Raw genomic sequence first — 13,782 nt, 5'->3', positions numbered from 1 at the left:
ATTTTTTTATTTTAACTCTCTCGTTTAGTCGTCACTTTTATATAGGATTTATCCAACTAAATTAGGTGATGAAGTAGCTTGGGAATAACCATAACGACTTTGATTAGATCGTTTTATGAACGCATACTTATAGTTCACATGCCGACCTTTGTTATCATGAAGTTCTACATACAAAATGTCATTGATGTTCATAATTCAATTACAAAATACATTTTTTTTAAAATCCGAATTAAAATTTTGTTTCTTTTATTACAACCGTTAAAATATGAATGAAACTTCGCTTTGTGTGTTCAAGATTTTTCTAACATTATTTCAGTAGTATATACCAGGGCCGTACCCAGAAAAAAATTTCGGGGGGGGGGGGGGGGGGGGGGGGGGAAGGGGGTTTCGGGGACAACGGCGGCCATTTTGAAAGTGTCTATTGTCTTATTTTCGCCTATGAATCATGTGCATCGAGTTGCAGCAAACCGGAGAACCGGTCCCGGTTTGGTATCCGGTAGCCGACCGGCGCCAATGCGCGTGCGCAGAGGTGGAGATTAAAATCGGCTGGCTGCAAGTGCACCGACCAGGGCCGTACCCAGAAAAAAAAAATTTTCGGGGGGGGGGGGGGGGGGGGTTAGAATCCCCTAACCCCCCCCCCCCCCCCCCCCCCCTGGTTACGGCCCTGGTATATACTATGTAATTAAAATGCTATTTCTTTCCTAAAATGACCATTGAGAGCATTCCAAACTGTCCTCGATGATCAGCGTCTTCTTGCCATACCTAGTGCTTCTATGTGCAACTAAACAGCTGATTCGGTGTTTGAGGGATTCAAGCCTGCCGTTGCACAGAAGTGTGCAAAGTAGACATTTTGTTCAGTTGGATGGGCCACAACACACGAGTGTGCTTGTGCTCCGAAGTACTTTTGCTGCTCTATACACGTTTGCAAGTCCGGTCTCAGGGCGCCGCCATCTTCCTCAGTGGGGTGCGCTCTTGGGCGCGGACATAATCCGACTACGGCGCCTTAGCAAGGGTCCGTAATCGGATAATGACTTGTCCAAGCGCACCCCAGCCAAGCAAGATGGCAGCGCCCTGAAGCCGGACTTGCAAACGTGTATACACGTTTGCAAGTCCGGTCTCAGGGCGCCGCCATCTTCCTCAGTGGGGTGCGCTCTTGAACGCGGCCATAATCCGATTACGAGGCCTTAGCAAGGCTTCGTAATCGGGTTATGGCTCGACCAAGCGCACCCCAGCCAAGCAAGATGGCAGCGCCTTGAAGCCGGACTTGCAAACGTGTATAATGGAGCTTTAGAAGCTCCAAATGGTGCTACAAAATGACTCGGGCCAATCACACCACTAAATTAAATAACGCAATTTCTTATTTTTGGTACCTGATCGGGGATAAAAGTGGATTCTACGAATCATAAGAATCTATAAAGATCGTTGTTTCACGGTTGAAATAGTGCCTATTGCCAAAAAAACGCTGAAAATATATTCTCTATTTTGCGGTTCAAACCGGTTAGAACCGTTATTTTTGCTCCGCACAACTGAACCGGAACGGGACCGAAAAAAGGGACACACAGTGGGCCCGCCTTGGCCCCCTGGAAGGCGCTCGTCCCACGCGAATCGCGCTTGACTTTTAGCCGTTTGCTGGCGCCACCTACCTGTGAGGCAGAAGACTGAAAAAAGGGTAAACGAAAAAGATTACCTTTTGGTGTTAGAGCTCCTGGCTAGGTGGCGCAAGTAGCCGCCTAATTTAAGGGGTTCATGATTCATCGATTTATCTAGCAGAGCTAAGCGAAAGAAACGGACCAAATATGGACCAAATGCGGCAAGTCGCGGGCGTCCGCATGCGTGCGCACTCTCGACGTATCGCCGGTCAGATTCAATGGTGTTTTCGCTATTGACGTGAAGTTAAAACTCGACGCTCATGTTGTGGTACTTTGTGACTGTATGGTTGTGCTGACATTCAGTTTATGATACTCCGACATGGGTGGAGACAGTGAAACAGTTGATCGACCTGTTGCGTCGGAAACCCAGACAGCTTCACCGCGGAAAGGGTGAGTGTTTGAAACTTACGTTCGCAAACTCGCCGAGTTTCCACTGAACGGTTTCTGCAGCGTGAGGCGATATAACGACTTGAAAAACAAAACAAAAGCAGCATCTAGAGCAAGGCTGCGCAACTGAAAAATAGCGCGAACCAGAGTGACCATAGTCATTGGCAGGATGAGAACAGCAGGGAGGTGCTTCAGGTGCACGCACATCTAAAGTACGACGGAAGGCAGCGATCACATGCTGGAGGTCAAGCATTCGAAAATGACACCCTGCCCATCTCTTCCTATCAATGACCAATACTTAGAACGGAACAGGCCATTATTAAATCGTCTGCTGTTACCTGACGCCGCGGCTCTGCCCGCCGCTACCGAGGTTCTTTTCGAATTTTCTTTTTTAGCGCCTTCAACCACATCGGTATTTTATTTGGACATCGCCGCGCTCGCCTTGAGGCGACTAAACGCGCGGATAAAACTGCTTTAAAGCAGCGGCGCGTGAATCGAGGTCACATTGTTGTGAGGTTGATTTCGCACGGAGCACACTTTCCGGATGGTCTGACGCTACGAGCAGGATGAAACAGCGCAAAAAGACAAAGGGACAATGGGAGGAAAGTTTTTTTCCTCGCAACATGTTCCGCCTCGCCCAGCTGCAAAAACTGTCTACAGTTTTCATGCCGTAACTGGTGCAACTCTGGTTCCCCACATCGCTGTTGCATTCACACTGCCACTGCAACAACGATGCGGTACGTTTTGTCATCATCGCGAAAAATTCCACCCCCTCAGCAGATTGTGCACGTATTTTCTTAGTCACGACTTTTACATCTGTAATTACGTAATTGCAATGTAATTATTAATTATGGAAAAGTTTGCCTTCAGAACTATGACCTCTTTCTGTGAGAAGTATTCTTTACTGTGTTGTTCCCAGTATCGCTTTTGCCAAAACACACACACATAATCTTTACTGAAAGACCTGTCTCATCACACCCCCGAAAATATTGGTCATAACAATTTTTGTGCCAACTCTTTTCCAACACCTCAAAAAGGCATTTGATACAATTGTCCACGGGTTGCTTGTAACATAAATTGGAGCACATGGATTTTAGAGGCCCGCTTTAGACCGCAGCTCTTAGGTGCCCGTTTCCGGGTTGAGCGGCGTTGCCGTTGGCGTTGGCGTCAGCATAACCGCACACTTTGCATCAATGGACGTCACATTTTCCCCGCTAAATTTAGAGGGGAAACTGAATTGGTGTTGAGGTCACGTGACGTCAATATTCCCGCTAAATTTAGTGGGTTAAGTTTCTCTGTTAAATTTAGCGGGGAAATTGATGTCGCGTAACGTCAACACCAATTCAGTTTTCCTGTTAAATTTAGTGGGGAAAATGACGTCACATGACTTCGTTCACATAACCCATGAATACATTCAACGAAAGGAGGGGAGGAGGAGGAGGAGGGAAGAGGATGGTAGGACGAGGACCAGAGGAGGGGGGAGGGGCATACCCTCCTTTCCGTACCCTTCTCTCCTACTTCTCAAGAGCTGCGCTTTAGTTTCGCATTACAGAAATTTGTAAACTTCTTTAATTTTTTTAGTTCCTGAGTGACTACCTTTCAGAGTGTCAACAGCTAGTAAAGATTGGTGATGTTAAGAGTAAATTAGTTAAACTTATGCACGCTGTTCCCCAAGGATTTATTTCGGGACCTCTCTTTTTAAACATCCACATTAAAGCGGGGGTGCGACGATTTCCGGACTTCGGTCAAAAATTCATGGAAGTTGCCCTCTGACACTTCTGAAGTAAAGAACAGAAAACCGATTTCGCCTGCATGTCCTACACTCCGGTTCACCTTATGTTGTACCGCAGCGAAGGCTCGAAGCACGAGCTCATAGTGTTGGCAGCTGCCCTTGGTGCACGAGAGCTTGTGCCACCGAGATGTGCCCTAGAGCAAGGAGCTCGCGCTTATAGCCTTCCCTGCGGTACAACACAACGTGAAACAGAGCATAGTTGTTGCGTAAAAAATATATAAATATTCACATTTTTGGCACCCCTCAACTCACTCTCGGTCTTCAGGGTCACACCTCGTCCCCCTCCAAGTCACGTAATTCGGGGTGCCGTGTAGCTTCCCGTCTGCTCTCTCGGAGGACGCTTCCTCTCCCTCTCTGTGCTGAGATTAGCGGGCGTTATGCTGCACCTTAGAGCCGAGCGAGGTCGCATAATCTTCTCGCCATAGTTCCTTTGGCTGCCACTTGCGGCTGCAGGTGGGGGAAAAAGCTAGAGTTTTGCTTTGCGATTGTGCAGTGGAATCGTGACACTTTTTAATGAAGGAAATGTTTTCTCTATCCTCCGGGACACGATAAACAACGTAAAAATGATGAAATGCCAATTCTTTTAATCTGAAAATCTTTGCAGGGCCCCTTAATAAAATCGGGAGGCTTCACTTTTCCTCGCCGGTATTTCAGTACGCCGACGATACCGGTTTGGTTTTACCTAGCAATGATGAATTCGAAGCTCCATCATGTTTTCAAAATGACATATTCCACTTAATGGAGTTGTTCACTAGCAACCAAATTTTTGTAAACATCAATAAAACAAAACTAACGGGCTTTCATACCGCACACAAAATTATAATGGTTTTCGGCCCCCTTAGTCCTTCACTTATCCACTTGTCAAAACTTCAGGTGCGCACCACTAGAATACAAGCCATCTACAAGGTATCTGGGCATGCTTTTCGATGAACAACTCATGGGGAGCGCATATTGACTACCTGGCAAGACGCCTACGAACAATATCTGCTTATATACACCGCCTTTGTTTTCTGACCGATGCGCATATTAGATATAGCTCACATCAGGAAGGGGGGGGAGTCTGTACTACGATACGGTATAACGGTTTATGGTTCCTGCTGGTATTAGAAAAAAAGAAAATGGGATAGTATTCTGCGAAACATTGCGTATGGAACTAAATTTGCTGAACTCGAAACTGACCTAAAGGTGTGGTTTCTACGGATCTTGCCAGTTGACAAATTGCATATCTTTATCATATTAGTACATAATTACTACAAATGCAAGTTTAAACAACTGCTAAAAAAGCAAAGGGTCCTGAGGAAAATATAATGTTTCATTCTGCCAAGGGTTTCCACAAACTGCGGTAAAAGGGTACGGCTTTCTTTGTTTGTTCCACATTATTATAACATGTTGCCAGATGAACTTTTGAGTTTGCAGTCACTTAATATTGCTAAGACAGAGCTGAGACAATGGTGCATTAACCTTAATGCATAGCCAAATTTGTAACCTTTTTTTTAACTTGGATGTAAGTTGGTACGTCATTCTGTGTAAGTGTTTTCATCTTATGGTTTTCAAAGTTTTAAATTTGTAGAGTTCATAACATGTAACTTGGATTTTGTCTGTAACGTTTCAAAGTTTAAAACTAGCCTTTTCTTCTTTAGGTCAGAATCATGTTGCTACGTTGATTGCATAACAGTAATAACACTATTCCTACCCGTTACAACAGTGCCCCACCCACAAGCACACATATGTGCTTTTGCAGGCCTAGGTAATCAATGTGCTTGTTTATTGTGCAATAAACATGTAAGCATCAATGTACTGGGTGCTTTAGCTACAGCTGCTTCATGCAGGCACGTAGCCAGGATTCTGATTCGTGGGGGGGGGGGGGGGGGGCTGTTAATGACAAAATGCTGTATAAGGGGGAGGGGGGGAGAAGGGGCCCCAGCAAAACGAAAGATTTCAAGGGGGGGGGGGGGGTTCTGTGGGCACCCCCTCCCCTTGCTACGTGCCTGGCTCCTGTTACAAGTGTAAACCGACCTCGCAACCAACCGGCCAACGTGCGTCGGCGGCAAGAAGCGGAAGCATGACAGACGCAGTTCGGTTCCAACACAACACTAACTGAGGGAGCCGTGTGGCCCCCTGTTTAATATAGAGCCGCACTTCCAGACATCAGGCCACCAGGAGACCTTGTGGCGCTACATGCGAGCCAGGAATATAACAGTCCTCCCCTCTAAGGTACAAAGACAAGCAACAGCTAAGGGGAGTACCGCTGCACGGCCCTCCTAGTCCTTGTGCTACGGCGCAGCTGGGGTGGACTGATGCTTGTAGGATGAGGAGTTACCCCAGTGCTTGCAACACTGTCGCTTGCACCCACGCTTGTTTCGCCTGGCTCGAACAGAGTGCCGGGAGCACCAGCAGATTCACTCGTATTTAATCCTTGCGGTTCCAACTGCACTGCAGCACCAACAGGAGGACACGTCTCTGCCTCGGTCGTAGCTGCTGTAGGGGCGTCGGTCGGTCTGGAACGCAGGTGATCACCGTGCCGATGCCACAGTGTGCCATCTTCAAGGCAGACTTGCGCTGAAGATTGACTTGTGGCGCCGACGACTCGAGCACGCACCCAGGGCATACCCTGGCGGAAGTTCCTGGCGAACACGTTCTCCTCAGGGTTGAGCGGCGGTCCCTGTCGTCAGCCTTTATCAGTATACAGTTTCTGTTTTAGCTGCTTGAGCAGCACTGATGATTGGAGGCTGGGACGCAGGACATCCAACGGCGTCTTGAACATCCTTCCCGTCAACAACTCGCATGGTGCTCTGCCCGTGACCTCGTGCGGAGTAGTCCTGTAATGAAACAAGAATCTGGAAATCCGAGTCTGGAAATCCCCAGAGCCACTTTTCTTGAGTTTGTTCTTCACGGTTTGTACAACACGCTCCGCTGCCCCGTTTGACGCTGGATGATATGGCGGCACGAGCATGCGGCGTATCCCGTTGCATGTTAGAAAGTACAAGTACTGCTCACTTGCAAATGCAGGCCCATTGTCTGACACAATCAGATCTGGTAGACCGTGCTGAGCGAAGGCCATTCGCAGGGTTGTTATGGTAGCCTCTGCAGAAGTTGACGAGACAGGAAACACTTCGACCCATTTTGAAAAAGCATCCACAATGACCAAAAAAGTATGCCCCATAAATGGCCCTCCAAAATCAATGTGAAGCCTGGACCAAGGCTTCCGGGGGAACGGCCAGGGCGTCTGTTGAACTGGTTGTGGAGCCCGCTGATGAGCTTGGCAAATCGAGCAGCTCTTCACATGGTGGGTTATGTCGTTATCGATACCCGGCCACCAGACGTGACTTCTGGCGATCATTTTGCTCTTCTCGATGCCTGGGTGACTGGAATGAAGCAGACCCAGGACTTTTGGAATCACCACGCGTGCTCCCCAGAGCAAACAACCCTCATGCAGGCTAAGCTCTGAACTCCTTGCACAAAAAGGGCTCGTTTCTGATGCTAGTGCAAGGTTCTCTCCTCTGAGAACAGCGAGAACGACATGTCCCAGAACAGGGTCATTCTTTGTGGCTTGAGCCACAACGGAGGGTGAAAGAAGATTCGGATATGCGTGCTGTAGCATGAAGACGTCGGCCGGCACGTTCTCTTCAACGTTGCTCCCAGGTAATGGAAGTCTACTGAGTGCGTCAGCATGACCTAAATTCCTTCCTGGTTTGTAGGTCAGCTGGTACTTGTACGCTGAAAGCTTGAGAGCCCACCTGACAAGCCGAGGTGACGCGTGGACAGGAACTGGCTTGTCAGCACTCAGCAATCCCAGCAGCGGCTTGTGGTCTGTGAAAGCTTGAAAAGGGGTCCCCCACAAGTACTGGTGGAACCGTTCCACCCCGTAGACCAAGCCTAATGCCTCTTTGTCAAGTTGACTGTAGTTTTGTTCTGCTCGGGACAAACTCCTTGATGCAAAAGCAATGGGTCGCTCTTGGCCATCGGCTTCACGGTGCGCCAGAACTGCACCGATCCCGTATGGTGATGCATCACAAGTTAGACACACCGGCTTCTCTGGATTGAAATGAGCTAGAACCGGAGCGGACGTCATCAAGTGCTTGCTTGTGGTAAAAGCCTCTTCTTGGTCTTTTCCCCACTCCCACTTCTTCCCGTCAGTAAGAAGCAAGTGCAGTGGCCGCAGGCGTTCAGACAGGTTAGGAAGGAAGCGTCTGTAGAAATTAATCAATCCTAGGAAGCTCTGAAGCTGCTTGACGTCGCGAGGAGCAGGAGCATGAAGTATGGCCGTGACTTTGCCCAGGCCTGGAGACAACCCTTCCTGGTTGATAATGTGCCCAAGGTATTCAACCTGCGGCACAAAAAAATGACACTTGTCGAACTTCAACTTCAGTCCGACATCAAAAAGGCGCTTGAGAACGGAACGTAGGTTGTGCAGATGATCCGAGTCAGTCGCGCCGGTGACCAGGATGTCATCAAAATACACAGCGACGTGCGGCAGCCCTCGGAACAAGTTTTCCATCTCCCGTTGGAAGATAGCCGGAGCGGACGACACTCCGAAAGGAAGGCGGGTGTACTGGAACAACCCCATATGTGTGGAAATGGTGACATACTTTCTAGAGTCCTGCTCAAGAATCACTTGCTGGTAAGCATCCCTCAGATCCAACTTGGTGAACTTCTTACCCCCAGACAGCGTGGCCCACAGATCTTCGATTCTGGGAATCGGGTACTTTTCCAGGGTGGCCACCGGATTCACGGTTACCTTGAAATCGCCACAAATCCTCACACGTCCATCCTTCTTCGCAACAGGAACAATGGGTGCAGCCCAGGCGGACGTCTTGACTGGTACAATAATGCCCTCCCTTTCTAGACGTTGAAGCTCCTGTGCAACTCCATCTTTGAGTGCGAAAGGTAGTGGACGCGGCTTAAAAAACTTCGGTGGAGCGTTTTCCGGAACATGAATACTGGCTTTGAGCCCCTTGAAAGCACCCAGCCGTTCCTCGAACACAGCAGAAAACTCTTGAACAAGACTTCTGACGTCAGAAAGAGAATGAACAGTTACCTCCACATCAGAGAAGTTGAGGCCCAGCTCCCGAATCCAGTTGCGTCCAAGTAGTGTAGGCGACCCATCTCCGGTGACGAACAATGGCAGCACGGCCTTCTTGTCATGGAACTGCACGCTGACGTCCACCCTGCCTTGAACTTGGGTCAGTTCACCGGAATAGCTTCGCAGCAACACGCCGGATGGCATGACTCGTATCGCAGGCACTAGCGCCTGCAGACGCTGTGATATTAGTAACTCAGCTCCGTTGATGTGAATAGCAGGATTGCGTCAAGGTCCGTGGTCAACAGCGGCAGAGCCCTTCAATATGCTACTGGTCACAAAGCTTGTACCAACCTTTGGCCGAAGTTTTGTGATCACTAGCGTATTGAAAGGTGCGGACAGCGGTTTGTGTTAATTTTGAACTCTGAAAAAAAACTGTTTGTAAGGTTGAACCTTGAAAGCAATCCTTCATGTGGCCCTCCCTTAAATTTCTCAATATTCACAGTTTGTCACTCAGTTCAAACTGGACATCAAGCGTGTTTTTTGAAAGAGCATTGTCCGACGAATCTCCCCGTTCTACCTTCCGCACACCAGATGTCTAATTCCTTGACTCCATCTTTGCGGCCCCCACTTCGCTAGCTCCTGGCAGGAATAACTTCTTTTCCGTGTCTTCATAACACTATGGTATCTTTTCTTGCAGGCAGAGTCCTCTCGTGGCAAAGCTCTTGGTTTTGGACCAAGTCTTCCATTGGCTCGTGTGGATTGGGGGTGTACTCTATGCACTGGGATGCTTTGCAACAAGTTCCACGAGTAAGTATAACGCGGCATTTATTAGGCCCAGTGCATTTTTTCTTCTTTTTCCGGGACCCTACTTATCTTAAGCTTTTTTTTTTTTTTTTTTACAGTTCCCAGGCAGATCATGTAAATAAAGAAATAAAAATCTCTGGAAAAAATTAATGAAGTTAATGCAAGGGTGCAGGCAGGCTGGTTAAGTAAGGAAATTTTTTACCGCAATATATAGGTTGCGAGACTCATTTTTAGTATTGTGGTAATCTTCTATTTTATAATTGCGTTTCGTGCTTCCGTTTCTCAACGACGTGCCGACGTAGAAGCTTATTTCACAGTCACTTCTCCCTTGAAATGATTCTCACGATGGAAGTACTCCTCTAAAGTTTCTTTTTTCGGGTAAAATATTTTTGCATGACATACATGTGTTATCCAGGCACTTAATTGACAAAACAGATTTTTCTGGAGCTCAGTCCACCTTTAAGTGGTATAAACATGTACTTACCGTAGAATACCACGCATCCGCCCATTCTAGCGCCCATTACCAAATTTGTAAGATCTGAGAAAATACGCAGAATACATTTACTGTATATGTAAAATTCAGAGCCGGACAAGCGCCTATCCCCCATTTTTTTTCCATTATTTCCAGAGATTGAGTGGGCGCTTGCCCGGTATTTTACGGTAGTTCAGACGTTAATGGCTGCTGCTTTTTATTTTCAGATGTCACTCTGCCTCAGGTTGTGCCCAGGGACTTTGTTGACGGATCCTACGGTATCTGGAGAGATAAGGCATGTATCTATGCACCAAAGCTCGGCAAAAAAAAAAAAAAAAAAATCTCTATAAATGGTGATTGTGTGGTTGGGAATTTATGTAAATTAACTACGCAATGTTCGCTGAAGGGACCCTGCAGCAAGCTTGCTATTTTCTGCCCTCTTTTTTTTTTTTTGTAATTTGTTTTTTTATGGCAGACGACAGTAGAAAAAAAAGAAGAATTTGAACGAAGCCAGGCAAGGTGTCAAAAGCTTGCCCGGGCTTCGCAACCATTTGGCAGTTGTATGCCCTGTGGTGTCGGATTGGGGTCTTCATGCAAGCTTAGTTGTATGCCCCGTGGTCTTGAACACGTGTGCGGATGGGGACGGCTCCTAGATTGTCTCTTGCCGGTCCCTTGCGAGCTGCACCATGTTGTGACTTTTATCAGAAATGCGAGAAAATCTTCGCTACACTTTGTTTGTGGCAAGGTGCCGCCGCGGAAGATAATCGTGCACTGTATTTTCTTTGCCGAGCATCCAGCCTGCTATCTTACATGCTTGCTGTGCAGTGGCAAGTGTGTAACTGGCGACGAAAACAAGGAGCGGAAGACGTAACTAAAACAATGAGCAGGTACAATGACCGGTGCAACTTATTGGGTGCTACCTGGAAACGGCCCACTTTTATTGCAGCGTGCTACCGGGTTCAATCGAGAATATTAAACCTGGTTTTTTGGTATGGACCTTAATTGTGGAAGTGAACGTTTTCGACAAAGGAGGAGCGGCAGAGCACCTGCCAATGGCCTGCTCTTCCGGCAATCTGAAGACGGTTCGAAGCATGGTTGCAAATGTTCGTGGATGAAGTTTTGCTGCGCACCATCCTTCACAGTGCTTCATAACTATGAGTGACTTATGCAATTGTGTAACTTAAGTGCCAACGTTTTCATGAAAACAGCCACTTATAGGTGTTTCGGCTTATGCAATAGTGTAACTTATAAACTGGAAAATACTGTAGATTTATTTAGTATCGCACCTTGCGTTCAAGGTGGGATACTAAATATAGCATTATTAGCGTTTCTAACTTATTATTCAGCGTCTTTCAAGCTGTATGAAAATGATAATAATGTAAGAGCTGACATTGACGAGAAATTTTAACAGGTCCTTGGGCTCTATACGACGCTTAGTCAGGGTGACTCCGAATTACACTCCAAACTGCATAATCATGGAATTGGTCGAAATTACCGATCACTAGGGAGCTGAAGGAACACCGTTTCCATGATTCCTTGAATGCGGGCAGGGGCGCTTTGGGTATTTAGCAAATATTCTATTAGCCCCCTATACTATGTCCCCCTGGCCATATAACTTTCGTACATAGACCATATTAGTGTAGCCTTCGATGCTTGTTTAAAAACAAATTTGTAAGGACCAAAAAAAAAGTGAAAGCCGTTTACAACTTCCTGTAACACCGAATTAGAGCGCAGCTCTTGAGGAGGAAGAGGGAAGGGAACTGCGAGGGGTCAAGTGACCTGGGGGGGCGGGTCACGTGACGATGCCGATGATGCCATCAGTGACGTCACTGATGACGTCATCATTGACCACGACGATGCGGATTCCGATGACGTGTGACGTACTGATGACGTCATCAGCGATGATGACGATGCAGATATTAGTGACGTCACTTATAGTGTCATCAGTGATGATGACGATGCGGATGCCGGGGACGTCATCAGTGACGTCACTGGTGACGTCATCAGTGATGATGACCATGCGGATGCCAATGACGTCATCGGTGATGATGATGATGATGCGGATGCCAGTGACGTCATCAGTGACGATGACGTCATCGGGGAGGTCATGTGACCCTGGGGGTCACGTGACCTCGAAGGAGGGGGGTCACGTGACTTTGGGGGGGGGGGGTCACGTGACCTTGGGGTGACCTTGGGGGGTCACATGACCTTGGGGTGACCTTGGTTACGCCGACGCCGCTCAAGCCGGGAACGGGCCCCTAAGAGCTGCGCTCTAAAATAAAGCACCCTGTATATTTCCTTTAACACTTTTGATGCTCTAGCTCAGTGGTTCTCAACCATCAATGTTTCGCGGACCCCTTGTGGATCAGCGGAGATGATGGAGGACCCCGTTTGTGGTGAGAGGAGAGGAAAGGTAGAGGATAAATATAATAATGATTTAATGAATGGATATAACTAAGGGCTAGTGTGAAGTAGACCTCTCTTATTGACACACACAAGAAAACTGGCCCGAAAACTGAAACGTTTCATCTTAACCAGAAAAACGACAATGTTTATTGCTAAGTTTGACTGATGAGGCAGGACCCTGCGGACTCCTACAATGCCTTCGCGGACCCCAAAGGGTCCGTAGACCCCCATTTGAGAATCACTGCTCGAGCTCCTGCTTTTATGGACTGATATTTTTTGCACTTGGCAGAGTAGTGTAATAAAAAGTTATGCAATCTTCCCTTTCGTGTTGGTTATTGGCTGTTCTCTTTGCGTCCACATATTTGCAGGACACTGCAGATGAGGAATGGTATCGCTACAGCACCGCCATTCGCCGGTTTTGGCACTGGGTCCTCTTGCAGCCGTTGATTAGCCAGCTCCTGTTCAAGAAAATTCCGGAGGTAAGCTATTGCTCTATGCCTCAGATCCCTAGGTGGCATTGACATTGCAGATCTAATGCACATGGTCACTATCACATTCACAGCGCACACTTCCCTTTGGATTTGGTGCTTGTGTAGTTGCTTCGGCTTGACAGTCGCTTCGGCTTGGACAGCGGCTTGTGTAGTGTCTTCGGCTTGGACAGTGGCGGTGTGCTGTTGGACTGCTCAAATTGCGAAATATTCCCCCCGCGGTCATACTCTTCATTGGTACTCGGTCTGCTCAACCTCAGGTTGTGTGCGGATTACTGAACAGCGCCCGAAGGTGAATCGAAATGGAGAAACGATAAAGAAATAATCCAGAAGGAGTCGTTTCTCTATTTCAGTTACCTGCCTCTTCATCTCAGAATGTGTTATAGCCCTGTCCTCAGTAGCAGCTTGTGCGACGCTCCTCGATATAACGCTCCTCAGTAACACACGAGGAGTGCGTAGGTGTCGTCTCGCCATCTTGTCAAACACGTGCATCTTGTGAAACATCCTTGCACCTGGGGTCAAACGGGGGCCATTCTTATCGAGGAACAGGTGCGATAACCACTGCGTCATCGACGCTCTTAGTCTACACTCGTAACTTAACTGCCTAAGCCCTATACGGTTACCGAAGCACTTGCCGCTTCTCTTGACAAATGTCGTAGTAGAGGTTGCGCTGTAAACAGTGTGCTTGGATGCCACAGTATTGCCGGCACATGATGTCACCGTTTTTCTAAAAGTCACTGGACATTGACAGTGTGCAAGAA

The 13,782-nt window shown here is 47.7% G+C and overlaps 1 protein-coding gene across 2 annotated transcripts in view; it reads left to right on the top strand.

The window, feature by feature from the left end:
• The first annotated feature begins 1,778 nt into the window (after positions 1-1,778).
• Positions 1,779-13,782, top strand: part of LOC8028451 (protein-cysteine N-palmitoyltransferase HHAT-like protein) — a 54,050-nt gene continuing 42,046 nt past the window's right edge. Inside the window, exons 1-4 of one of the 2 annotated variants that reach the window (XM_029973240.3) lie at positions 1,779-2,039; positions 9,549-9,658; positions 10,355-10,422; positions 12,902-13,012. In XM_029973240.3, coding sequence (XP_029829100.2) covers positions 1,969-2,039; positions 9,549-9,658; positions 10,355-10,422; positions 12,902-13,012 — 360 coding nt within the window. In that variant the 5' untranslated portion in view covers positions 1,779-1,968. The remainder of the gene's footprint in view (positions 2,040-9,548; positions 9,659-10,354; positions 10,423-12,901; positions 13,013-13,782) is intronic. The other variant, XM_029973239.4, reaches the window with a different exon arrangement.

This window comes from Ixodes scapularis, unplaced genomic scaffold (assembly GCF_016920785.2).
Source record: "Ixodes scapularis isolate PalLabHiFi unplaced genomic scaffold, ASM1692078v2 PGA_scaffold10__122_contigs__length_95168666, whole genome shotgun sequence".
In the NCBI taxonomy this organism is placed as follows: domain Eukaryota; kingdom Metazoa; phylum Arthropoda; class Arachnida; order Ixodida; family Ixodidae; genus Ixodes; species Ixodes scapularis.
Note: the sequence above shows the minus strand (reverse complement) of the source record. Positions and strands in the feature narration are given on the sequence as shown.